Raw genomic sequence first — 25,342 nt, forward strand, 5'->3', positions numbered from 1 at the left:
CATATTACGAACAAATTTGTAATTTAAAAAGGCTATTTTTAATGTAACGAAAGCTCAAATTGTCTGCATTCTAAACACAGGTAAGCAAACAAATTTTACCTCTGGTGTTAAATTGAACAGCGTATTCGAGACATTGTGACCTAATTCGTTTCTCTATAGAGGAAACGATTATCCGTAAATTAGCGATTATAGTACACATGGTAGAATAGAAATAAAGTCCTTGATGTCCTGAATGATGCAGAATAAACTTTCCGGTCTCGAAATGTTGTTTGAAATATAAAAGCCTCGGCTAACGCCTCGTCTTTTATCTTTCAAACAACATTTCTCGACTTCGCAGGTTATTCTGCAACATTCACGAAAACGCAGACTTTATTTCTTAAGGACGTTCGATCCTGATATTTTGAGAGTATTTTGGTCAGGTCCTTTATTTATAAAATTTTGCATCATTTATAAGTTCTTACATTAAATCTGAATTCTACAGTGCAAATTTAACTATATGCAATGAAAAAACCGCGATTAAATTCCATTCAAGTAGAACTAAGCTAGGGACTATATTTTGTGGCGGAAGGTTTTTTAGACGAAAATGATCAGTTTTTCCATTTTGAACTATAACAGTACTGTTAATTTTCGATTCCTATCTTTCCATCCTGGTTGCACACAAAGCTGTTTTTTGCAGTGAAATGTGTTATGCTGGTTCTGAAATATCTATTCAATTATTTCTTATGAATTCTATCAACAAAGAGTGACAAATATAGTAAATATATTCTGAAAATCCAGGAAAAAATTGAGCTAAAAATTGACACTTTTTTAGTAATATCTGAAAATTTACATCATATACCCCAAGTTTTGATGCTCTTTTCTAAATATTCAAGATAAATTTGACCTATTTGCCTCAAATCAGAAAAGGTTTAAGACTTTAAAATAATTTTCTTGTTAATTAAATTTTCAATGCCAGAAAAATAACTTTTTATTAGTGCAGAAAGGTCAAATAATTGATTATGCGAAGGAATTTGAAACTTTTTCTTAGTCACAATTTTTAAGTGTCTTTTTTAAAACAACTTAAGAGTTCATTTTGTTTCATGCTATAATTGGATAAAAATATTGGAGAGAAAACGTAAAATATTAATTTTTCACTAATACACAAATTTCAGTGCAATAAGGTCATATTTAATGTTCTGTAGCGCCAAAAGAAGCGCATTTACCCCCATTTTTTGATTTGAATTTTAATTAAGCTATGCATGTAGAAACTAAAAATATACTTGGCAAAAAAAATTTAAGACTTTAAATATCAGGATCGAACGTCGTTAAGTATATACCTACTGTTATTTTACCAGCAATATGATATTATACAGAGTTTGCTTTGTTTAAAAACAAACACATAAAACGAAATTCTATTGTTTCAATTCTTTTTATCAAATTGCCTAACCACACCAAACCAATTTATGCATTATAATGACCATCGAAGTTTTAAAAATTCTACTTTGAGCTTTAAACAAGGTGGTTGAAATCTCTGTAACATAAAAGAATCTGTCAGTTTCCTGGAACTTTTTAAAAACTTATCTTTTTCCGGAGTTGCTCTTTAGTAGCGAATAAGTTGGGAGACATACATACTGTCTTTTGTTGATAGCGGAAAATTCATAAATAATGAAAATTGACGATGGAAAATATAAAACCATCTTGTTTGTTTTTAGTTGTTCTTTGGCCCTTATCGTTCTTAGTCGTTAGGAAAATTGATATACATAAAGCAGATTCTAGGGTGTTCTTGATATTTCAAGTTTACTGGGAGATATCGAGGCGACATATATGAAAGGAAGAAACTCGATCTTGTTAACTGAGAAAATGTCAATATTTCTCATTTTCGAGGTATTTCCTTCTAATGCTTCAGTTTTTAAATAATTTCTTCTTCCTAGAATATTAATACAAAAACAGATCGATTAATGTAAGAGCAAAATTAGTACCCACCAGAATTCCAAGAGTTTATGGATCATGAAAGACGCGGTCTCTAAAGATTTCAAAATATGTTCAATGAAGAACTGCAGCATTCCTTTAATATTAATTAATATTATTGATATTTAGTACCACGATAAATGTTTTTTATTGAAAAAGCAAATGTCTATGACATAAAAACCAATATTTAAAAAATAAAACCAGAGACATTCAACATATGAAACACACACGCAACACTATTATAAAAAACAAATTTAAAATCGTACGTTGCAAGAAGCTACTCTTGGATTTTCTATATAATAGTTGAAGGAAAATACATCATTCTTCCTTAATATATTATTCTAAAGCCAACATATCTTACTAAAAATATCTAAAATGTTCCAAGAAGTTAAGAATGTTTTTGTGTACGTGTGTGTTTTTCTTACTTTTGTGGGTCGGTTGTAAATTTTCCAATTGAAAGAATTCTGGCAAAAACGTATCGCCTTATGATTTAATTGAGCTACGAAACGGAGCAGAAAAGCAAAAGGAGTTACGAAAGAGGACCATAAATTTTGCTCGACCTCATTTATTTATTGTCTTGTAAAGAGGTTGATTTTAGTTGGAAAGGTAAGGTTTTTAGATGTGAATAATTTTTTTTTCATAGGTTAAATTATTAAATAATTTTGAATTCACTCAGGTATATGCGTTATACGTATGAATGTTATTGTTTACCTTTCAAGTGTTTGTTCTGTACGAAAACACATTAAGGTTTTGCGAAGTTGAAGATGTCCAAAAATTTATTTTAACAATTAAGCTCCATATCTTTGGGAAATATAAAGTAATTACAGTTTACAAACATATCATTGATTAACAGATAAAAAAGTGTCAAAGGGAAATGATTAGTTAAAAAAAATTTACTGTGTAAAACTGAATACATTGAAGATGTTCCTTTTCTAAACAAATGCACCTGCTTATTTCTGTAGTTTTAGTGAGAACCATAATTGCAGAAATAATATGTTTATCAGTGAAGGGCAAGTTGGACGTGAATGGTCTGAAAGGCTGTTTTTGAAAGCATAACATGTAAAAAGACAAGACCCGTATAAAATTAGTCATTTTGCATTGTACTTTCGGTTTCAAATATCGGAACATTTGGGCAAAATAAACAGGGAAAACAACTTTCCAAAGACTATCTAAGTCCAATTATCCCTTTTTAAATGGTAAACATAATTTATGTTTCTATAATGATGGCAATCACTATAAGTACAGAATTAATTAAGTTGATTTTTTTAATATATGGATTTTTTTTAATTTGATAAATATGTATGTTTCATTACTTTTTATTAATTGATACTTTATATCTGCAAATCAATGATATATGTATAAACTGTAAAAGTATTAACTTTATAAACAGCATAGCTTTAAAGCTATCGTACAAATAAATTTTTGCACATGTTGACCTTTGGCAAACCGTAATGAAAACAAAACTCTTTATTCGGTCCATAAATATCTAGAAACATTTAACAACATGATGTCCTATTTATTCTTTGTATATAATTGCATGTAACTTGTTCGTTTGAAATACGATTGAGAAAATGAAGTTCATGTGAACATAATCAAAGAATAGCTTCAGTATATATTTTCCATGTTTTCAGTATATTTTAGTTTTTTTTATTTCAGATGCTGAAATAAAATATTCATTATGAATGCTATATGTAAGAGGTAAGACTATGTATTTAAGTAAGAAAAAATATAATAAAATATGATTAAATTCATGAAATGTACAACTTTTTTTAACTAATGGATATTAAGATAAATTCAATGAGACTATTTCTTCCAGATATCTCTGTAACTGAACTTTTTTTTGTTAAAATTCAGATATTTATGTAAACCAGGAAAAATAATTATGATAAGCAAAATTAAATAAATCTTGCTTATAACGAATTGCCAGGGACTTTTTTGATTTATGATGAACTATTGAATAATCCGAAGTCAGGAGAAGAAATTGATCGAAGTCAGCGTTTGTAAGCATGTTTGCTCTTAAAATCCACGTTTACTATAAATCATTGCATGTGCCTTTTCTCAGTTACTTTTTATGAAGTAAGTATTAAATACTTGTTCACCTTAGGTTTTCTAAGCGTTTATATCTGCGGCAGTTTTCCTCAAGATCAGCCACTGCCTTCTCTTACGAATCTCCGGATGTTAAACCATTTCAAGAAATTCCAGGTGCTACTGGAAAATTTGCATTACCATATTCAATTGGTAATATGTTTCTTCTGAAATCAATGGGTAGGTAAAACTGTGCGTATTTCTCTTATGCTTATAACAAAGAACTCTTAAAATGAATTTTTTTCATCTTTGCTCTCTTTTCTTAAGTATCAATTTTTATGTTTCATATATATAAAGACATAATATACTTAAGATCTAGATCACAAGTAAACCACTTGTAACGATCAAAACACTTTAAAAAGAGTTTTTGGATTTTTTTTTTTACTAACGTACATTCGGGACTCTTTTTTGGAACTGTGTATAAAGGAAAATGTGTGTATTCGTTCTCTCTTTGTGTACCTTTAGGATGTTCTATGTATCCATTTGATTTGAGAGATTTTACGACCGCTCTACATAAAAGGTTTGGAGACATCGTGAGGATAAGAACCACTCATAACAAATGGGGAGTATTCATTTATCACCCTGATCTTGGCAAAGAGGTTCTCGAAATACAAGCAAAGAATCCCTTCCGTCCACCTGTTGACATTCTCAGAATATACAACGACAAGGAAGACTTCAGCCAAAGTCTGGCAACATTGTGAGTCTATCGGCAAATCTCGGACGATTCCGTGCTTCCATAGTTAAAGTTCAATCGGCAATCTTAGGCTGATTATGCTAAGCTCCATATACAAATGCGCGAGATAAGAACCATCCGAGGAGATCTGTGTGGCTAAAGAAGAATGCCAAAACTAATTTTTTTCATAGATCTTAAAGACATCCCTATTAAGTTAAGGTTTTAGCACTGAAAAGACGATATTAGCTCTTAATTATTATATATGATTTTTTCGTATTTTTCAAAGAAAATATTCACAAATAATGTGTTTATTCTTATAAATATTTTTTTTCATAGATCTTAAAGACATCCCTATTAAGTTATGGTTTTAGCACTGAAAAGACGATATTAGCTCTTAATTACTATATATGATTTTTTCGTACTTTTCAAGGAAAATATTCACAAATAATGTGTTTATTCTTATAAATATTTTTTTTACTTTAAAAAAGTCTATCCAGCATTTCTTTAAATATTTTACCAGGCATTCATATTTTGAAATTTTTTACAACAAATATTAAACCGTAAATCACATTATATCCAAATAATTTTTTTTTCATTTTCCTTTAAAAAATTCAAAAGACTCGTATTAAACTAGAGGTTCTGTGAGCATCAAGCTCACTAAATGATATCCCCACCTCCCAAAGTCCCTGTTTTGCTCTTGGAGACCCGAAATAAGTGTCAGATCAAAAACTTAAATAGGAGGTACACAATGGCGTTTGTAATAAAGAATCTGTGAAAGTATCATTAAATTTACAGTGGTATGAGAGGAGTTGCGGATTGGAGATAAGTACCACAAAGCGTAACAGACAGACGGACGGATGTACAGCTAGACGGACGGACGTACAGAGAGATGGGCGGACATACCGATTACTATATTCCCTCCCGCTTTTCAAATGGGGAAGGTATAATACTTGAGAGCTAATATTGGTCTTCCAATTCTGAAACCGTTGTTTAAAAGGGAGCACACGGTTGGTCTGACCGGTTAGCAGGGGATGCTCATTCTTTCATGGCACCTGATCTTACGTCTGATGTTTTGAAGGTCCGTGTTTGCTCTGCTCTTCTTTTGTATTGTTTTATGGACTTTTGATATTGAATAATGTTTGCTATATCCATATGTTTCATTAGAGATCTATAAAATAAAAATTTGATTTGGCTTTCCTCCTTAACACTTCCCTTTCATCTTAATACAGATAACTGAATCGGCTGACGTTCGCCGATTGTGAGTGACGTAAATAAATTCGTATGCTTATGAAAGAGTCTGACTAAAGCAAGACCTTGCTATTTCACATCGGTGTACAACAAAGTTAAATAGTAGGCTCTAACTTTAGACAGACTGTAATTTAAATAGATGAATAGCTTTATATACTCCACTAATAATACATTCGTTGTTTTATCACATATATTAATGAATATTTTTTTTGCGTAGAAGGTATTTAAAGCAATGGATTAGATACCCAAGAAATATATTGCTGAATTTTTTTTTATTTGAAGAACAAAAAAAGGAATTTTTAAAAAACTCCTCTTTAAATTACTCATCAAGTTTTAATCAAACTACATGTAAATATATTGTTTAACTTATTGTTTGCTTTGGATATGTGCATTAATGTTATGAAGATAGACATAGCTGCCTGAATACTCGAAACATGTATTTGAGAATTATGTTTTTTACCTGGAACAAAAAAAAACATTTTTGGAATATTGTAAACATAAATCAAGTAAAATATTAAGCCAAACTCTTACTTTAATAAAAAAAAATTCAAACAAAATTAAAGCAACTGCAACTACGTACGGTCAGTTTATCTTGCACAGAAATTACAAAACGCTTATATCTGTCAACAAAATATTTTTTTTCTTAGAAATGGTGAAGAATGGGCTAAGCTTCGGAAACCGTCACAGGAATTAATATTAAGACCAGTAGCTGTCTCTGCATATGTTGGAACCTTGTCCAAAGTGGCAGAAGACTTTGTTGAAAAATACCAAAATGGCGGGAAAATTGAAGACCTTCGGTCTGCTCTTGTTAACTATGCTACAGAGAGTATGTAATAAATATATCCTATCTGTATGAAAATATTGGCATTGTTCATGAATACGTATTTATCAATTTGAAATCTGAATTCTCTGCTTGTTAGGGTTTACATATATGGTGTGCTGAAAAGTAGTTTTTTTGCAGGCGTAGGCATGCTTTGCTTCAACAGACGTCTTGGGTGTCTTAAGAACAAACCTGTCATTGATATAAACCTCCTAGAAGACTTATTTGATGCCATAGACAAGGATCTAAAGGGCATGGGTTTTAAACCCTATCGCTTTTTCAACACACCACTATACAGAAAATTTAAACAAGGAGCTGATCATATCCATGGGTAAGAATATGCTAAAGCACATTTATAAAAACCTGGATATTCTTTTTAGTCATAATTATATGTAGGTATGCATCGAGAAACTATGAAATGATAACGTTTAATTTCCAACTGAAAGTAAATTTTTTTTTTAACTTAAGGACAGATGATACAAACTTTTGTCAAAGAATTTGAAAATAACAACATGGGTCATTTTAAATAAATAAAATGAATAACTTTCACCGCGTAGTTTTTAATTTTTTACTCAAATTTCGACAAAAATGGAATTTAAAGTGATAAATATTTGTACAGATTAATAGGGATGGTTTCAGAAGGGTAGACTTTTGAACATCACAGAAGGTTTACAATTTCTTTACATTCTAGAAATTTATTATTCATTTACAATGAAATTAGGCCAAAAAATACATACCAATCCAGGCATCCATTTTTTGTTTGTATCATCTGTCCTTAAATGTAGTTCTTTTTTATTTTTCTGTTCTTGACTTAAATTTAAAAAAAAGAGTTGCAAAGAAGTTGAAAAATAAAACATCATCATGTTTCGTCTTTAGATTATCAAGGAGCAATACAATGTACTAAGTATATGATATAATATATATGTTAAATATCTTGCAAATATTCATGCCACATGATGTGCATAGATACATTCATGCATCTTTGTAAATTATATTCACAGCATTTGTCCTGTAGTTTAAGCAGAGTGGGTAGGTATTGAGTATGGTTTCACGCTATGTGGTCTGTACTGCTGTGTCAATTTTTTTGGTCTTAAAACTTCACGTTTATATATGGATTAATTATTTCACATTTATTATATCATCGTTGATCCATATACATAAAATACAACAAGTAACTTGCATGGCTCAAATGCTATAAGAAAAAATATAAAGTGTCTATATGATTTCAGCATTTGTCAAACTGAGATTAAAAGTGCTTCAGAAAAACTTGAAAATGCCAAACTGGAAGGGAAGCTCGAGGATTATCTCCAAGAACCAAATCTTATGTACGCATTATTGTGTCACCCAAAGATGACGCCAAAAATGGTGGACAGAACAATCATGGATTTGTTAATTGCTGGTGTAGAGTCGGTAAGTATTTAGATAAACGAAAGAATTTTCTTCAGTTATGATTAAAATGATAGCTGTCTCATTTATTTTTATGGTCATCTAAAAACTATCAAAACAGTCCAGTTTTTTCAATACGAAAACAGTCTTGTTCTTTCAATATGAAAACAGTCTTTGGTTCAAAGTATATTTTGTGCATAAACAAATCAATGTATAAAAGTATTTTGTTTCTATCTTAGTACATGTATTATGGAAACTTACTTTCGATATATGATTAAGAAAATTATCACTTTATTTTAGACTTCAAATACCTTAACTTTTCTGTTGTTTGAACTGGCAAAAAATCCTGAGAAACAAGAGAAACTTCGTAACGAAATAATTTCTGTGTGTGGCCAAAATGATATCACCAAGGAAAGTTTGGCAAAGCTGCCATACCTGAAGGCATGCGTCAGGGAAACTATGAGGTAGCTTTACTCTTCATAAGTCACTACTATGAAATGACTGTTTCGATAAAAATCGGTATAATTACCTTTCTATTTCTTATAATCATTTGCATCGTATTTTCATTTGTTTTGGTAAACTGGTAAACGGTTTTAATATATTTATTTTTCTTTCTCGATCTTACTTTATACATGTATACATCTGATCATATTTTATTATTTATTTTTAAAAATTGATTATGAAAACCAAAAAAAGTAATATAAATATTCAAAGTATTAAGACTTTAATTAAACAACAAACAATTTGCCACCAACTCTTTGTCAATTTTAAAAAATGGCATTAGGAGATGCAATATAGCAAATAATATATACTTATTTGTTATTCATTTTCTCGAAGGATCTATGCACCAACATCCCCGGGTTCGTATCGGCGTTTCGAAAAAGACGTAGTGGTCGGTGGATATCATGTTCCAGCTGGGGTAAGGTTTATTTATCTTCTTATGTTATGATATTTTTGGCTTTATGTTATTTTCTTTACAATACAATTTATTGATCTTGTTCTTAAGGACATCGAATGTTCTCATTACAGATACTAACAATGAAATGAATGAAACAGTATTTGTGTCGACCTTTTGCAAATCAATTGTATATAATAAAGCCTAAAAATTTATTGCTTGATACTTAACCAGACGTGACCAGAATGAAGAATAAACTTCCCAGGAATGCGGAGATACAAATATTCTTCATTTGGATTAAATTATGTAAAAAATGAGATATCAAAAGAGCAACTTTTTTTCATAGTGTTTTTATATAAAATTAAGTTCCTTTTGTGGTTTTGTAGACTGAGATTGCAATTTGTTTCCAAAATATGTGTGAGGATCCCCGTTTTTTCAAAAGTCCCGAGATATTCCTCCCAGAAAGATTTGTCCGAGATGACAACACTCTCACGGAGGAATACAAAAACACCAATCCATTTGCCACCTTACCGTTTGGATTTGGTCCCAGAAAATGTATTGGGCAACGATTTGCAGAAAATGAAATTCATGTACTCATTGCAAAGGTATTTAGCGAACCTTTAACCTAACAAACACCAATAAAATTAATGTGCTTCTATATTTAATAAACGTATTTTAAGAAATTTTATTATATATCAAATTTGACATTCAAATAAGTGTGATCTACAATGTAATTTAGCTAATTCGTCCGCACCCCTTAAAAATAAACTTTGATTGATTAATATTATACATTGAAATATTAAATGCATGAAGCAGCAGTTTATGTTTATTTATTTTTCCTTTTTTTTTTTTTTTTTTTTGCTTTCTAGATTTTCCAACGTTTAGAAGTCTCACTTGTGCCGGGTACTGATTTAGTTATGGAGTATACATACCGCACATTTGCAACGCCAAAGCATGTTGTACCAATAATGGTCAAACCCAGAGACAATAAGATTTAATCCCCTCTTCTTCCCACAACCTCTCTCTCTCTCTCTCTCTCATTCCCTTGTTAAATTAGGTTAATTAATCACACCTCAGCGCTTCTATCATTTTCTAAATTTAATTGAAAACCTGTTAGATAATTGTATAAAGGATATTTTTTACTCAATTCGCAAACTATTTCTAGATGTATTAAAGACATTTGTATGTTTGTATTTTCTCTATAATTAGAATCCAATCATAGAATTTTTTTCTTTATATACATGTATGTTAATAAAAATGAAATTATCTTGTTTTCTGTTTTGCTTGTAAATTAATGGCTTTTTTAATGAAAAACCGAAATTTTAGAACTTTAGGCAACATTTCATTTTTATTAGCTCACCTGAGCCGAAGGCTCAAGTGACCTTTTCTGATCACATTTTGTCCGGCGTCCGTCTGTCCGTCTGTCTGTCCGTCTGTCCGTCTGTCTGTAAACTTTTCACATTTTCGACTTCTTCTCAAGAACCACTGGGCCAATTTCAACCACAAAGATTGCCACAAAGCATCCTTGGGTGAAGGGGATTCAAGTTTGTTCAAATGAAGGGCCACGCCCTCATTCAAGGGGAGATAATTGGGAATTAATGAAAATTTGGTGGCATGTTTTAAAAATCTTCTTCTCAAGAACCACTGTGCCAGGAAAGATGAAACTTATGGGGAATCATCCTCAGGTAGTGTAGATTCAAGTTTATTCAAATCATGACCCCCGGGGGTAGGGCGGGGCCAAAATGGCCGACCAAAGTTTTACATAGAAATATATAGGAAAATTCTTTAAAAATCTTCTTCTCAAGAATGACCAAGCCATAATTCATCATATTTATATGGAAGCATCCTCAGATAGTGTAGATTCAAGTTTCTTCAAATCATGACCCCCCGGGTTAGGGCGAGGCCAAAATGGCCGACCAAAGTTTTACATAAAAATAGATAGGAAAATTCTTTAAAAATCTTCTTCTCAAGAATGACCAAGCCATAATTCATCATATTTATATGGAAGCATCCTCAGGTAGTGTAGATTCAAGTTTGTTCAAATCATGACCCCCGGGGGTAGGGCGGAGCCAAAATGGCCGACCAAATTTTTACATAGAAATATATAGGAAAATTCTTTAAAAATCTTCTTCTCAAGAATGACTAAGCCATAATTCATCATATTTATATGGAAGCATTCTCAGGTAGTGTAGATTCAAGTTTGTTCAAATCATGACCCCAGAGGGTAGGGCGAGGCCAAAATGGCCGACCAAAGTTTTACATAGAAATATATAGGAAAATTCTTTAAAAATCTTCTTCTCAAGAATGACCAAGCCATAATTCATCATATTTATATGGAAGCATCCTCAGGTAGTGTAGATTCAAGTTTCTTCACATCATGACCCCAGGGGGTAGGGCGAGGCCAAAATGGCCGACCAAAGTTTTACATAGAAATATATAGGAAAATTCTTTAAAAATCTTCTCAAGAATGACCAAGCCATAATTCATCATATTTATATGGAAGCATCCTCAGGTAGTGTAGATTCAAGTTTGTTCAAATCATGACCCCCGGGGGTAGGGCGAGGCCAAAATGGCCGACCAAAGTTTTACATAGAAATATATAGGAAAATTCTTTAAAAATCTTCTTCTCAAGAATGACCAAGCCATAATTCATCATACTTATATGGAAGCATTCTCAGGTAGTGTAGATTCAAGTTTGTTCAAATCATGACCCCCAGGGGTAGGGCGGGGCCAAAATGGCCGACCAAAGTTTTACATAGAAATATATAGGAAAATTCTTTAAAAATCATCTTCTCAAAGATAGAAAATCCATGATTGTTCATGGGACTACTTTTGGATTTTACCTTTTCAATAATAAACCAATTTATACTTTTACTAGCAACAGTGCTCAGGTGAGCGATGTGGCCCATGGGCCTCTTCTCTACAAACCAAATCACTTAAACTACATTGCGCAAGGTCAAGAAAGTATCGGTTTAAAGTTAGTGAATTGTTGATCTATTGGGAAGATTACACTTACATGAATTAAATTCACAGAAATGCAATTTTGAAACAGATGGGAATAAAGGCTAAAGAAAGTGGGCGCTTAAGATGGCAATTCGGCAGGAAAAGCGGCTCATAAAAAGAATTAAAAAATATCATTGATTTATACATTTTTTTCAAAACATAGCCAATGAACGTGTTGTAGGTGAATGTAAAATGGGCAAATATTCAGTTAAATATGTTTGATTTTATTTGAATATGCACCTGAATATAGCCGTAGGAGTCAAATGATGCAAAAATCGACTCTTTTATAGCCGTTTTTCATTAATTTCGTTGTTTCTGGGTCTTTTCTCCATGAATTTTAAATGTGTTATCGGTGTATTTTTAACCGTAAAATTTATTCCAGTTGTTTAAAAAATGGAGAGACGACCCAGAAATAACAAAATCTAAATTTTTTCCATTTATTTTCTGGTAGAAAATTGACAAAGTCCAATTATACAATGTATAAGGCTCTGGCTTTAAATAATGATTTAAATGCTAGCTACGTATAGTGTCCCGCGGTAGCTACATTGGTTTGTCGCTGGATTCAAGCTATATCGAAGCAGAATTTTAGGTTCGAATACAGTGATTTTAATATTTTATTTTTTTAAAAATCTTTTTGCTTATAATGTTTGAATTTGGTACTTAAAGAAATACTCTTTGAATATAGTTACTAATTATGTTTCATAAATTATTTTACATTAATTGTTTTTTTTTTTTCAATGCGTTCATATTTTGTTCATTATAGTGCTAACGTTCCCAAATAGAGATAAACATACATGAACTTGCAAATACAAAGTTACACCTGATGAAAAAATATTGAATGTATTAAAAAAAACGAGAAACTTCGATCGTACTGTTACATTCAATATTTTCAGTGCATTTAAAAACTGAACACAAAAATAAGTTTGAGTTAGACTTCTATCACATTCTTCTGAATGTCTGCAGCATAGATAACTTATCTTTCATGACACCTTTTAATTGAAAAACAAATTACCTACAAATCGAGAAACATAAGGCAGAAATCCATTCTCGTGAAGTTTCTAGGTTCATTGTATAAGATATGTATTACTACATGGTGCTTGGGCATTTAAATCTGAATTGTTTCGTGTCAGTGATTCCTGCCGACTGCCCATCTAGTGCGGCCACTTTCTTTTTCTTAACTACAATTGAGGTTCATAAATCCTCTGCTTGTACCTTAATGATTTTTCCATCAAAAAGCATGGTAGAAATAAAATACAAACAATTATAGCATAGCTTGCGGGGCAAAACAGGACAGAAAAGACACTTTAAATTGGCAAATTCGGTTCCAGTGAAATGGGAAAGGAAAATATTTTCCCGAAAGTGAGTTTTGATTAGCTATCAAATAACTTGAAAATTGGCTAGATCAGAAAATTAGTACGAAATGATACATTTTAAAACAGGTTGTTTGAAAATTTTTCTATCTTTGGGTCGTCTCTCCATGATTTTCAAACCATATTTGTGTGCATTTTAATTGAAAGAAACAAACAAATCTTTGCAAAAATGAAGAGAAGATCTAAAGGCTAGAAAAAATAATCTTCCAAAATAAATCTAACTGTGCATGTCATTTTAAAATCCATCGTTTGTGTAACGGTGATAGTTCAGCAAGATGGGCTACTGATTCAGTACAATAGATGTGAAATATATTTGGATTAAGCCTCGTAAGAGGCGTTTTTTTTTTTAAACAAACAATCAATTCTTTTGTCAGTTTCATTTTATCTGTGACCTACAGATTTTTTTAAATATTTGAATTAGATGAATTTAATTTGGTTCAGTTGCACTGAGAGCGAAATCAATTCCACTTCTTCTACTTGTGTATTCTGTTTTAGCTTTGATTTACATATACATGTACACTCATCATCAATGCCTTTAATCTTATAGGTGTTTATTTTCTATTTCTATGAAGCATTACTATGTTATTGTACTTCCTAATAAAAACGGTCATAAATGTTAAAATCTGACAAGGTATTTCAAAATAAAGGGCGGGCCCAAAATCCGCTCAAAGGCTCAGGATCGAACGTCCATAAAAAAAGAGAAGTTATATAGTTCTTAAATAATTTATTTTACATTTTCTTTAATCCGTCAAAATATACTATTATATATAATTACATACGGACTTATTAGTTCTGTTGAAATTATAAATATTTGCATTTAAAGAAGGTTTTGCAATCTACAAAAAATTATGTATTTTTTAATTCATTAAACTTATAGTAACGTAATACCCGTATACATCTTGATTGTGTTTGATGCGCCATGGCCATGTCCTCTGTTTGGTCCTCCATTAATGGTTGTTCCGGCGCTCTCCACTACAAACTCTAGAGGTATACGCCGACTGGGCTGATCAAGTCCCAGCCCGGAACCATTCAGCTCTGCGCCTTCACTGCAACACATGTAATGTTTACAAGCAAACACACAGGGTCTTTATGTTGTACTTTCCCCTGTTCTTCTCTTTTCTTTCATATCCATTTCTGCCTATCTGCCCAATCGTCCTGCGGGTTGTCTTCTCTTAGTGCATGTTAGACGGATAATCCCCGAGGCCCTCCACATAATTTGCCCCACAAAATCACATCATCTAACTTCCACTGGGAGACACCACACTCTCCAGCTCCTTTGTTGACAATCAGACACCAGATCCTGACATTTTTTTCATTTTCCGTATATGGGCTTCAACGATTCTGTCCTCCCCCGGCACTGTAAGTTCCAGCATAATAATAAGCCGGGCTACGGTAGACTTATTAACATTATTATACTTTCATGTTAAATACTAAAATCTGATTGGTTTAGACGCAGTTAACAATCTGTTCTATTACCCTCAGCCTTAGCAACACACCTGACAACGGGTAACACAACGGTAATGCCTCAACGGAAATGGTAATGGAAAGTATGCGCGTACGGTTCACCGTAGAATTCTCAAAACGTCAGTTGCGCGTTTGAAAGAACCGAAATAAACTTGACGTCAATAAAAGCTTGCGTCCGATGTAGCTTACTTGAAAACAACAAACAAGAGATGAACCATGCTTGCGAGTGCAGAAATAACGAAACTTTAGATGATAAAGGACTCGTAGAGTATCAAATAAACAATAAAGAGGTCAGTAAATCTTTTTCGAAGTAGCGGGGAGTTTGAAAGCTTTCTAAACGTCGAAAGGCGATCGACGATTTGTATTGCTGACGTAGTAAATCAAGCAGACATTCGGTATAATAAAATAAATGGTGCCTGTTTTGGAGGGTAACGGTTGAAATTGACACTCCTCGGAAAACCATTGTCGGCTGACTGTTACCCTCCAAAACAGGCACCATTTATATAATATCAGGTCTCCGATGGGAAGATGCTATTTCCAGTGGAAACTACAATGAACTGTTTAGATCTGCTTGCATATCCCAGACATTGGCGGTCCCAAACAGTGCACTTCATTCCTTCCACTTAAGTAACAGTACAAAGTAACAGTTTATTTAAACAAAATCTAGTTTAGGGAATGGATAATGCTTCTATATATTCCCTTAAATCTGATACAGATCTGACCGCACTGTCATCAAAATTCCTCAACTTCAGTCCTTATTATTTTTTTTAATTCTGAATTTTGATGAAAGCAAATATAAAACGCTCTTTGAAACATTCTTTGCTTCCATTACACAGATATACAACTGCAAGGAGCATGTAAAGAACTATATACGGTATATTGCATATATTTGCCCCCCACAAAAGTCAAATTTTGAAAACTTCCTGAAATGTGCTGAATTCAATAAATTGTATGAGAAATATAAATTAACAGAACATATATTATTGTTTCAAAGTAGTTTATTAACAATTTTTGTTTTTATGACGTCACAAACTAGTCCGATTTTATATCCTTTTTCAGAAAGAGGAAAAAATGGACAAAATTCCAACAGTTTTAGCTTTAAAATCTATAGAGCGCAAGTTTGTTCAGGTTTAATTTTTACATTTTCATTGATATTATCATTCTTCACATTATATCAAAATATTGAGCCTGAACACACATACGCTCGGTGACTTTTACTCAAAATATCGACGAAATATGTACATTTTTCAGTAGAATTGATTTCATAAAAACTGAAATTTACGTCATGTTTGTGTCGTCATTTCGTACATATGACGTAATTACTTATGAAAATATTTAGTGCGTTGAAGTCAGCATATACCCCCCTGTTTAAGAACATAATTAAATATTTCTCCATCAAAGTATGGTTTGGTGGGCAAATATCGGTTATTACCGAATAAAGTTCTTTCATACGTAGGTACGTACGTTGCAAAGCATATAAAAAGGGGAAGGAGAAAACTGAAATATTTATAAATACAAAACCTTTGTAAACTGTACGTCATCGAGAATTCTTTTCACTAAAAACTAAAAGTGAGGGAGAGGAAGTAGTCGATTCTCAGAATCGATTCTTCTTCTTTTTGAAGACTGAATTATTTGAAATATTTAGATCTACTGTTAGAAAAAGTACCCAGAATGTAATAGTCTGTGTGAGGGTTGAGACTTAAGATGGGGAATAGGGACTTTGAACGAAGAAATTTAATTTAGTGCTAAATCAGCAAGATATATCGTTATTTGTAGTATACTGAACAAAGGAAAGGCACTTGCACTTACTGATACCGTGTAAGTTGAGATTTTAGCGAGATCGACGCAAATTTAGCGATTTATCCTTAAAAACTGGGTTTTTTTTATTTTAAGCGAGATTCAATTTTAGCGAATTTAAAATGCTCACTGAAGAAGCTATTTCAAATAAAACGCAATTTATTTTTAGAGATGTGCAATTTTAGCGATCTCAGCACCCTCGCCAATAAAGTAAAAATTAAATCCTTGCTAAAAATTCTGCTTATACGGTATGATATGGAATATGCATACATTTCCCTCACGCAATATTCATGAAAAATGGAAGAGAATTTAATTGCTAGTGTTTTCAATGAACTTCATTGTATGTTTGCCTACATTACATTGTACTAGGTTTATATTTTTCATCATTAAAAATAAAAGAAAAGAAACCTCAAATTAATTTTGTAACGTAAAATAAACATTTGACGTGACCGAAATTAACACCAAATAACAAAATGCCAAGCCAGGTGAGGAAAAACAAAATAACAAAAAAAATTTGATAAATCACATTAGCTGATTTTTACCATTTTGCTTTTCTCCATCAAAATTCATCAGCTTGGATGGTATATTTTTCTAAAGTTTATAATACATGTTAAGTACCAACCTAACAGATATTTTGAAAGAGTTTTTAATCTGTAAATCTTTATTGGGTGTGATTTTCACAATTTTCTATAAGTAAAATATAAAAGTCATCGGGTTAAACTTCCTTCGTCATGTTCTACCAAGCACTATAAAAGTTCTGCAAGACAGCAAACACATTGTGAATATTGAATTTCAAAAGAAATCCAGTACTGCTAATAATTTACGAGACAAATAAATTATGTCAACGAGATAAACATTATACATATTTTGTGAAATATTCTTGTTATAAATAAGACATGTACAGCGGAAAGCTATTACAATGTAATAGAGATGTAAGATAGATGGATTATTGAGTTTCTCTGATCATCATTGTTGACTCTTTAAGTGATTCGCCTCCTGTCCAGTGATGCCATACCATGTATTCTGTTCCCTTTTCTCCAACGTCTCCGTATTTTCCGTTTAGATTTGAGTAACTACAAGTATAGTACCACCAAGCACCATGACGCCCCCTTGCACAATATCGTCCAGAATAGACGACTTCACTGTCCTTAGTAGCAAATCTTTTGTTATTGTGATAAGCCAAACTGTTACCTGTAACAGGATAATATGATTTTTTAATATACAGATGGCAAGTATTAATGTTCATTTTTGATCTGAGGAATAAGTTGCATTGCATGCAATATTCATACATGTATTCATACATGTACATGTATACTTATTCCTATATTCATCAAAATTCTTTGTCATATTACTTTAAATTCTTATGAATTTAAAAGTACTTTTTGTCTAAAGCCGGATATCATAAAGAGAAATGGTATGTTTCAGTACCCGATATTTGGCAAAGGAACAGACACGAACTATGATTACGTGTTGATTTGACATGGATTCGGAGACGAGATTCGTACCCGGTACCCCCCGACTACAAATCAAACACTCTTCAACTTGGCCGCTGTAGCCGGTACAGTTTTTTTTAAATAAATGTTCCTTATATGGGCTTGATATGTCGAATCCAAAGTAAAACTAAGTTTACTCAATACATCTTAAAAGAAAAAAAATATGCATTTAGTTACCCGCTGTTCCGGAATATCCAGACACATTAAGTTTATAGAAAGTGTCCTCACTTCCGAGGGAAAACGTGGAATATTGAGCAAAAGCCTTTTCACCATTAAAACGCTGAAGCTCAATCCGAAGTGTCTGGTTCCCATTTTTAGTTAAAGCATGAATCGCATCGTTTCCTATTGACATAATGCAAATCAAACACTAAAATATAAGAATATAAATAACAAAAGCGTGTAATTAAAAATTGAAATTGATGAGTGTGAAATCAACAGACAATTAGTGCAAAGGATATATAAAAAAATCCTTATTAGTAAATAGATACAATACAAATGAATTATCTCTACATAAAAACATACCTATCCAATAATTTTTAGAGGCATTCCCAAATCCATTTTTATACTCTATCCACGTCCGATAAAAATCAACTTCACCATCCAGGCGTTTCTGAATGATCTGTAAACAATGCTATTTATTATAAGGTTATTTAACTTATGTATTTGTGAATATTGGCACGAGTTGGCTGTCGGAATGCACGAGCTTGTGAATACATTTTTACTAGCAGGGTTCTCCATGGGTTATTCTGCTGTGTAGCTTCCGACACAGTAACGATTCAAATTTTATGCATGCGACACAGTAAAATTTTTGCCGACACAGTAAGATCTATGATATCATAATCAGAAATCTAAACATATAAATTATCTCTAACTGAAACTTTAATCAAACAATGTTCCCCGTCTTTCAATTCTAACACTCAGAACACTTAATTAGGGCTTCACCTTGCATAATCAATTATATCCTCGACCCTTGCCGCAGTTTACGCATGAAGGAACAAAGAAAATTATTTGTTTCACACTTTCATGTTACTTTCATGTTACTTTCATGTAATGGTTAATTGGTAGTTGCATTAAAAATACCTTGTATTATTTTTAAAAAACAATTAAATATGTCTTTTCTATAGAGCCACAACTTAGGAATTATATTGGCACTGCAAGTCAAACATAACATGGTACCGAAATCATTTATTTGATAAATTGTTTTAAATTTTCAAGGAACTCTTAAAAGTATTTTATTGTTCTGAAGTTTCAACTTTCTGAAAAGTTGTCAAATTTTACTACTGAACCCGTTGGGAATTTTTTGCAAAATTATCACATTTTTTCAATATTCTTTTTGTATTTCTGCCCTAGATATTTCTTTTTCAGTTAAGTAGAGAAAGGTTATTGTACAAAGTCTACCAAAGAGATTGGTCTAGGAATTAATTACAAAGTTTATTTTTTCAATGTCCGGTGCCTCTAAAAATGCCATATTGTGGTATAAATGAATATCGGTGCAGATGAATTATCGGCACAGATGGATTTATTTGGTAAAAATATTAATGTTTAGATTACTAGTATATTTTTTTTGATGTTCTGTCATAAGTTTTTAGCTTAATATCCATGAACGTCTCGAACATACAAGCGAGTCATGTGTCTATCTTCAGCGTCATGCATTGCTTACAAAATCGGAAAACTGTGACATCGTTAGAGTTATTTCAGCGTTTTTTCCTATTAATTGTCTAAAATCACGTTTCAGACAAAAAAAGCGTTACTGATAATATCAATTTTGTATTGAAATCACAATATCTGGCACAGCTGTATTGTCGCACATCCGACTGCATGAAATTAAAAACTTTTCAAAGTCATGCGCACCCGAATTAGACTCTTTAACCGCTACAATTCTCGACGTTTTGTAGTTTTTTTTTTTTTTTTTTTTTTTTTTGCATTATAGACTATTTATTAGCTTTATACTAATTTCTTATATTGTTTTTTTAAATAATAAACCTTTATATAATGATTATATTACATTCTCCCTAATTATCTATAGAGATTTTAGGTAGAATTTTTTTTAAATAAGGCAGTGTGTACAAAAACTTGAGGGTTTGTTCCCGTTTTGCACACATTTAATTACAGGTAATTAAAAAATGTGTGAAAAGTGGGAATTTGACCAGGTGAGATGATTACTTAATTGCTATAGTCTATACTATACTTAGCTTAGTAAGTATGTGAAAGATGAACTGATAGTGAAAAAAGAAGAGAATAAATACAAAGTTAATGTATTTATCTGATGATCTTATTATAACATCTTTTCAAATTAATTTTTATTCATTATTTTCTTTATTATATGTTATATCTTGAATTCATTTAGAATTATATCAAGATTGAAAAGTACATATTCTTTTTTTTTTTAAGAAATTGGACTTAATAATAAATAATATGAATCAAATAATAATTTATTCAATAAAATCAAATATTTTCCCATAAATATATAAAGAATTTTAATAAAATGCTTATAAAATTGTATTAAACCTCTTAAGAATACATTAGGCTAAAACAGGTAATCACAGGTAAATCCAGGTAAATCCAAACCAGAAATCAGACTATAATTGCTATCAAAACACACTTCACACCTGTTGTTCTAAACTAATTTCCAAATGTGTGCAAAACGGGAACACACCAACTTGAGTAATATAAAATTGTTTAAGCAATTATCATTATCATTATGTTAAAGGCATCAGAAACCAATTCCGAATTAAAAACTTGTGTGTTGTTCTTTTGCTTTTTCTCTAGATCTACACGCGAGTACAATAACACTTCTAAATTGCAGACTAAAATTTAACATCCTTTATTGCAGCCCGGAGGACCGGGCTGGTCTATACATACAAGTTTAAGTGGTGGTGTATGGGGATTTGGGTGGGAGTAGTTATGTAGAATTAAAGGTTTTCTAAACATTGAAAAGATTGTTAATCAGAATGTTCTTTCCTTTTATAAATTACGAGATACATATTATATTTACTTCCATAAAGTGATTCTGTAAAAATATATATGTTTTTCATATTTAATATATAAAGTTTCTTATCATTTTCTATCGAAACAACGACAGGTCCCTTTTTTAGAACATCGAATTTTACTTCTCGGATTAAAACGTTCTCTGCACAGTTCGTGCTTTATATTCTAAAATTGAAAATTAATATATTTTTAAAAATATATGATACATGTGTCTAACTTCAATTTATATTTTATGCAGCCAACATTTACTTGAGGAATAGATCAAGTTTAAAATTGTATCGTTTTTGATTGATTTTTATCCGACTACAAGTTTTTTAAAAATATTTGCGACTATCGTCCCATCAATTAGACGCATGCCTTTTTACACATATCGAAGCGGTTTGTTGATCAAGACTTATTTAAATTTCATTGTTTACTTTATATATTTCCCGGGCGACAATTGATGATTACATCAATGTTTTGTGTTTTATGTTAGGGTGATAAGAAATCATCCTAACATAACATCGTGTTTAGAAAATGTTATTAGGAAGAAAATTGGTGATCTTTCGACTGAGTTTTCTTATTTAGATGCTATAACGTTTTAAGGCATTTTTCATGCGTCACACTCAGGAAGAGATGTAATGACATCATGATCAATTTGTTTAAAAATTGTTTTCAAGATAAGCTCTAACATCTGTAACTGTCTTAGATTTTCTACATTTGACGTTGAAATAGCTAATAAAAGGAAATTTTATCTAGTAGTCGATATTAGTTCAAAACTTCTCCTGCATCTGTCGACATGATGACAGCATGGTAATAATTTGGTTTAAATTGTTTTTATGATAATTTCTAACATCGGAATCTCTTTTACGAGGGGTTATCAGAAAATTCGTGTGCTAAGGCTTTAAAATTAGTACATTGTAGTTTGTGCTTTCAAAATTTATATCGAACATAAACCAACAAAAAATAAAGAAATGTTGAAAATTTTAGCCTGATAGGTTCATTATTGGCCAAATTATTATAAAATATAAACTACATTATATGATCACCCGACGTCCGATAACGTCTTTGTTTTTTCAATGTCCGCTTCTTCTACCTAATACACTTTTTGATGAGATTCCCTGGAGCTGAGTAAGGACTTAAACCCGCCTTGTTTATATGACTTTACAATATCATTTACAGTGGCCTTCAACGAATATAATATTCCAAATGGATTATTACATTGGGAGAGATCCTTGCTTGATTGTGCCGGCATATTTTGCTTTTGGGAGTTCAATATCTACAACGCATCAACGTCATTTTGACGTGATTGATTTTTCACACCTTGAGTGCAAATCGACATTAACTGTGTATCCTTTTTCCCTCTGAATCTATTTTGACATTAAAAGACAAGTACTCTAGATGCATATCATTTCTCTGTAGCCAGTTTCAACATAGTTTAGTTCTATACCAGTTTTCAGGGGCAAAACTTTATAGAATGTTGGAAAAAAAACCCTCCCTCTTTTGACGTCATTTTCAAGGCCTCATTTGTTTGGACATTCTGTTTAAAATTTATGATAAAATTTCATAGAACTTCCAGAATGAAGTGAAAATTTTATATTTTATGGAACAATGGTGTCTCGACACATACCTGAATTAACAGGATTTTTGGATGTCAATTGATTATCAAAAGAGTTTTTCTCAGTTACACATAGGTCGCAAAAAAGTCGTGTTCGAGGTTGCGCCAAAAACATTACTAATTTATTAAAAAATAAAATTTATGATATATGGTTTATTCTTTAGATACAAAAGATGATGCTAACTAGATATTTCAAAATTCATTGATGTGCCTAATGTGGTTTTAATTTTATGACGCATGTCCACGAACTATTTGCTAACCCCTCGTATTTTCTACATTTGAAGTTGAAAGAGCTAAATCTAATTAACATTCTGTCATCATTCAAAAATGAAAACTACTCACCGTCCACCCTCCTCCATCTGTCGTCATGTCACAGAAGACCTCTCTCCGGCCGGTGTCTGGATAAATAACATACACCCCATTTTGTCCTTTCTTGCTTGGGTCTCTTTTCACAATATCGGAACAGTCTTTATATACCTTTTCTATTAAGTTAGGAAAAAATCAATAATGAATATTTCTGCCTTAATATTAACAAACCTTAAAAAGATTACATTTTGGAAAGTCTTGATGAGAATTATAAATATACACATGCATCAACTAGTTTATAAATCTGATTTAATATAGGAGTTACATTGTTTATGGTCATGTCAAGAGTGACAGGGTAGGTGTTATTTATTATTAATGAAAAATTGAAAAATCTGACAGTTATTCCTAATATTTACATGGTATTGATTCCGCCAATCCACGTGCTAGAACCCCCCTTCTTGCCTCTATTTATCCCGCCCTGCACGTGATTTCTTTAACCGCGCCTATCGATGAAGCAGTACATTGATGGAGAAATAAAGAACATTGACTATTTCTAATATTATCTCGAACAAAGACATTGGGAATGTAAATATTGCTACATAAATAGGAGAAGTAAAGGATTGAAACGTTAAAGTCGTCATGTTAATCATAAAGTGTTGTTGTTAGATTACAATTAACATCTTCTTTTAGTAAAATATCCGAATATGAATCTGATGTGTCCGCGTCTGTGGTACTTTTTTTTTCAAGTTTACTGGGATATATCGTTTCATGTATTTAAATACACATGTACTTTCAAATAGATTGGTATTTTTGTCAATTATTTGCATTTAAAATACATGTACAATTTTACGATTATTTAGATTGATATTACAAAGTTTTGCAGAACCACTTTTTAATTTTTAAAAATAAATAACATTAGGTGCGTGTGTTTTGGTGTTTCATCATCACAAGACCTATTTATATGTAAGATGTTTCATAAAAGACGAAAACAAGATAAATTATTTTTCGATCATTATAATGTTCATCTCTATTGATTTTAGATTTGAATATCTTAATTGTTTAAGTAATCAGCATGTTTATAGAAACAAGCAGATAAATTAATCCGTCATTGCCTTCATAAATATATGATTCGTAGACAATTTCAATACTCTCAAATCAAAAAGTTCTTCAATTATTACTATGTTTGACAGCATCCCAATTCTTTTTAGATGCCAACAAAATACATTATGTAAGAAATGATGTACGCTAATCGTTATTAACACAGACAGATTTAAATTTAACAGAACATCGTAAAATTGATTGATTAAATGATGTTTAATGTTTCATATGAAATCTTTTCACCTGACTAGTACCACAAAGTCTGACCTATTGGTGTTTCTTATCAACGACTTCCGTAAAAGAGAAGCTCAGATTTTAAAGCAATCTCTCACCAGAGGGCGTTTTACGCTCATCGCTCCAACACCTCTGTAATCGTCTAAATTACAAGAATCTTGTAAAACGAAAATAAATTATAGATTTACAACAACTTGGTAATTTTTTTAAATGAAGTTAGAAATATCAATCTGTAGCACTTCTTTTGTTCTTTCAAAATTTATATATATATTAAAATAGCTTCAATATATACGGCACTATTTTGTTCCGAATTTTTACGCATATTTTCATTTTGAAACCAAGGAGATAAAGTCAGGAAATATTTACTACCAGAGAGCTTAACATCACTGAGAAATCATGCAAAACAATCAATGTCTAACAGTTTTTGTCGACAAATAATTATTTGACAACCCGCGCTACTTTTTAGACGATAACAGAGGTGTAAGCGGAGCGCGCCCTCTGGTGAGAGATTGATTTTAAAGGCCTAGTCCAAGGACCTCGGACATCCACCCCAAGTCCCGGGTACTTGGGGTAGTAGTGGAGTGACAAGACCATCAAAAATTTGAATTTAATGTACCACCCTACCCTACGGCTGGTTTGTACTTTTTTGGTAAGATATATTATCAGGCAATAATTTTTGCCCGGTCGTAGAAAATTCTATGGTCAAAATTTAAAATAAAAGGAGATCAAAGATCAATTAATGAAAGCTGGCCATAATATTGTACATATATAAAGAAAAGTTCAAGGAATTCGTGAAAATAATGTGTATTTGTATAGGAATTTTATTTATTCGGTGAATATATTGATTTCATGGAAAATGAACGAAAAATTTAAAAAGAATGCCCGTTTGTCAGTCTGTAAAATGAAAGGTTTGTTTTATAGTATTTTATTTAAACGTA

At 31.6% G+C, this 25,342-nt stretch overlaps 2 protein-coding genes across 4 annotated transcripts in view; one reads left to right on the forward strand and one right to left on the reverse strand.

The window, feature by feature from the left end:
* Positions 1–2,468: 2,468 nt before the first annotated feature.
* Positions 2,469–25,342, forward strand: part of LOC134276598 (probable cytochrome P450 12a5, mitochondrial) — a 75,070-nt gene continuing 52,196 nt past the window's right edge. Inside the window, exons 1-11 of one of the 3 annotated variants that reach the window (XM_062758834.1) lie at positions 2,469–2,553; positions 3,604–3,645; positions 4,052–4,185; positions 4,498–4,729; positions 6,601–6,779; positions 6,915–7,104; positions 8,003–8,183; positions 8,460–8,623; positions 8,997–9,078; positions 9,441–9,659; positions 9,924–10,304. In XM_062758834.1, coding sequence (XP_062614818.1) covers positions 3,626–3,645; positions 4,052–4,185; positions 4,498–4,729; positions 6,601–6,779; positions 6,915–7,104; positions 8,003–8,183; positions 8,460–8,623; positions 8,997–9,078; positions 9,441–9,659; positions 9,924–10,052 — 1,530 coding nt within the window. In that variant the 5' untranslated portion in view covers positions 2,469–2,553; positions 3,604–3,625 and the 3' untranslated portion in view covers positions 10,053–10,304. Of the gene's footprint in view, positions 2,554–3,603; positions 3,646–4,051; positions 4,213–4,497; positions 4,730–6,600; positions 6,780–6,914; positions 7,105–8,002; positions 8,184–8,459; positions 8,624–8,996; positions 9,079–9,440; positions 9,660–9,923; positions 10,305–25,342 lie in introns of those variants that run through there. The other 2 variants (XM_062758832.1, XM_062758833.1) reach the window with 2 other exon arrangements.
* LOC134276602 (ficolin-1-like) lies at positions 17,574–23,249 on the reverse strand. Its single transcript, XM_062758838.1, has 4 exons — positions 23,109–23,249; positions 18,704–18,800; positions 18,359–18,523; positions 17,574–17,879 (listed from the first exon to the last, which is right to left on the reverse strand). Exons 1-4 carry the CDS (start codon positions 23,133–23,135, stop codon positions 17,635–17,637), a joined length of 534 nt encoding a protein of 177 aa, XP_062614822.1. The 5' UTR covers positions 23,136–23,249; the 3' UTR covers positions 17,574–17,634.

The sequence above is a fragment of the Saccostrea cucullata genome, unplaced genomic scaffold (genome assembly GCF_032062105.1).
Source record: "Saccostrea cucullata isolate Sc308-1 unplaced genomic scaffold, CSIRO_AGI_Scuc_v1 ctg3707, whole genome shotgun sequence".
NCBI classification, from domain to species: Eukaryota; Metazoa; Mollusca; class Bivalvia; order Ostreida; family Ostreidae; genus Saccostrea; species Saccostrea cuccullata.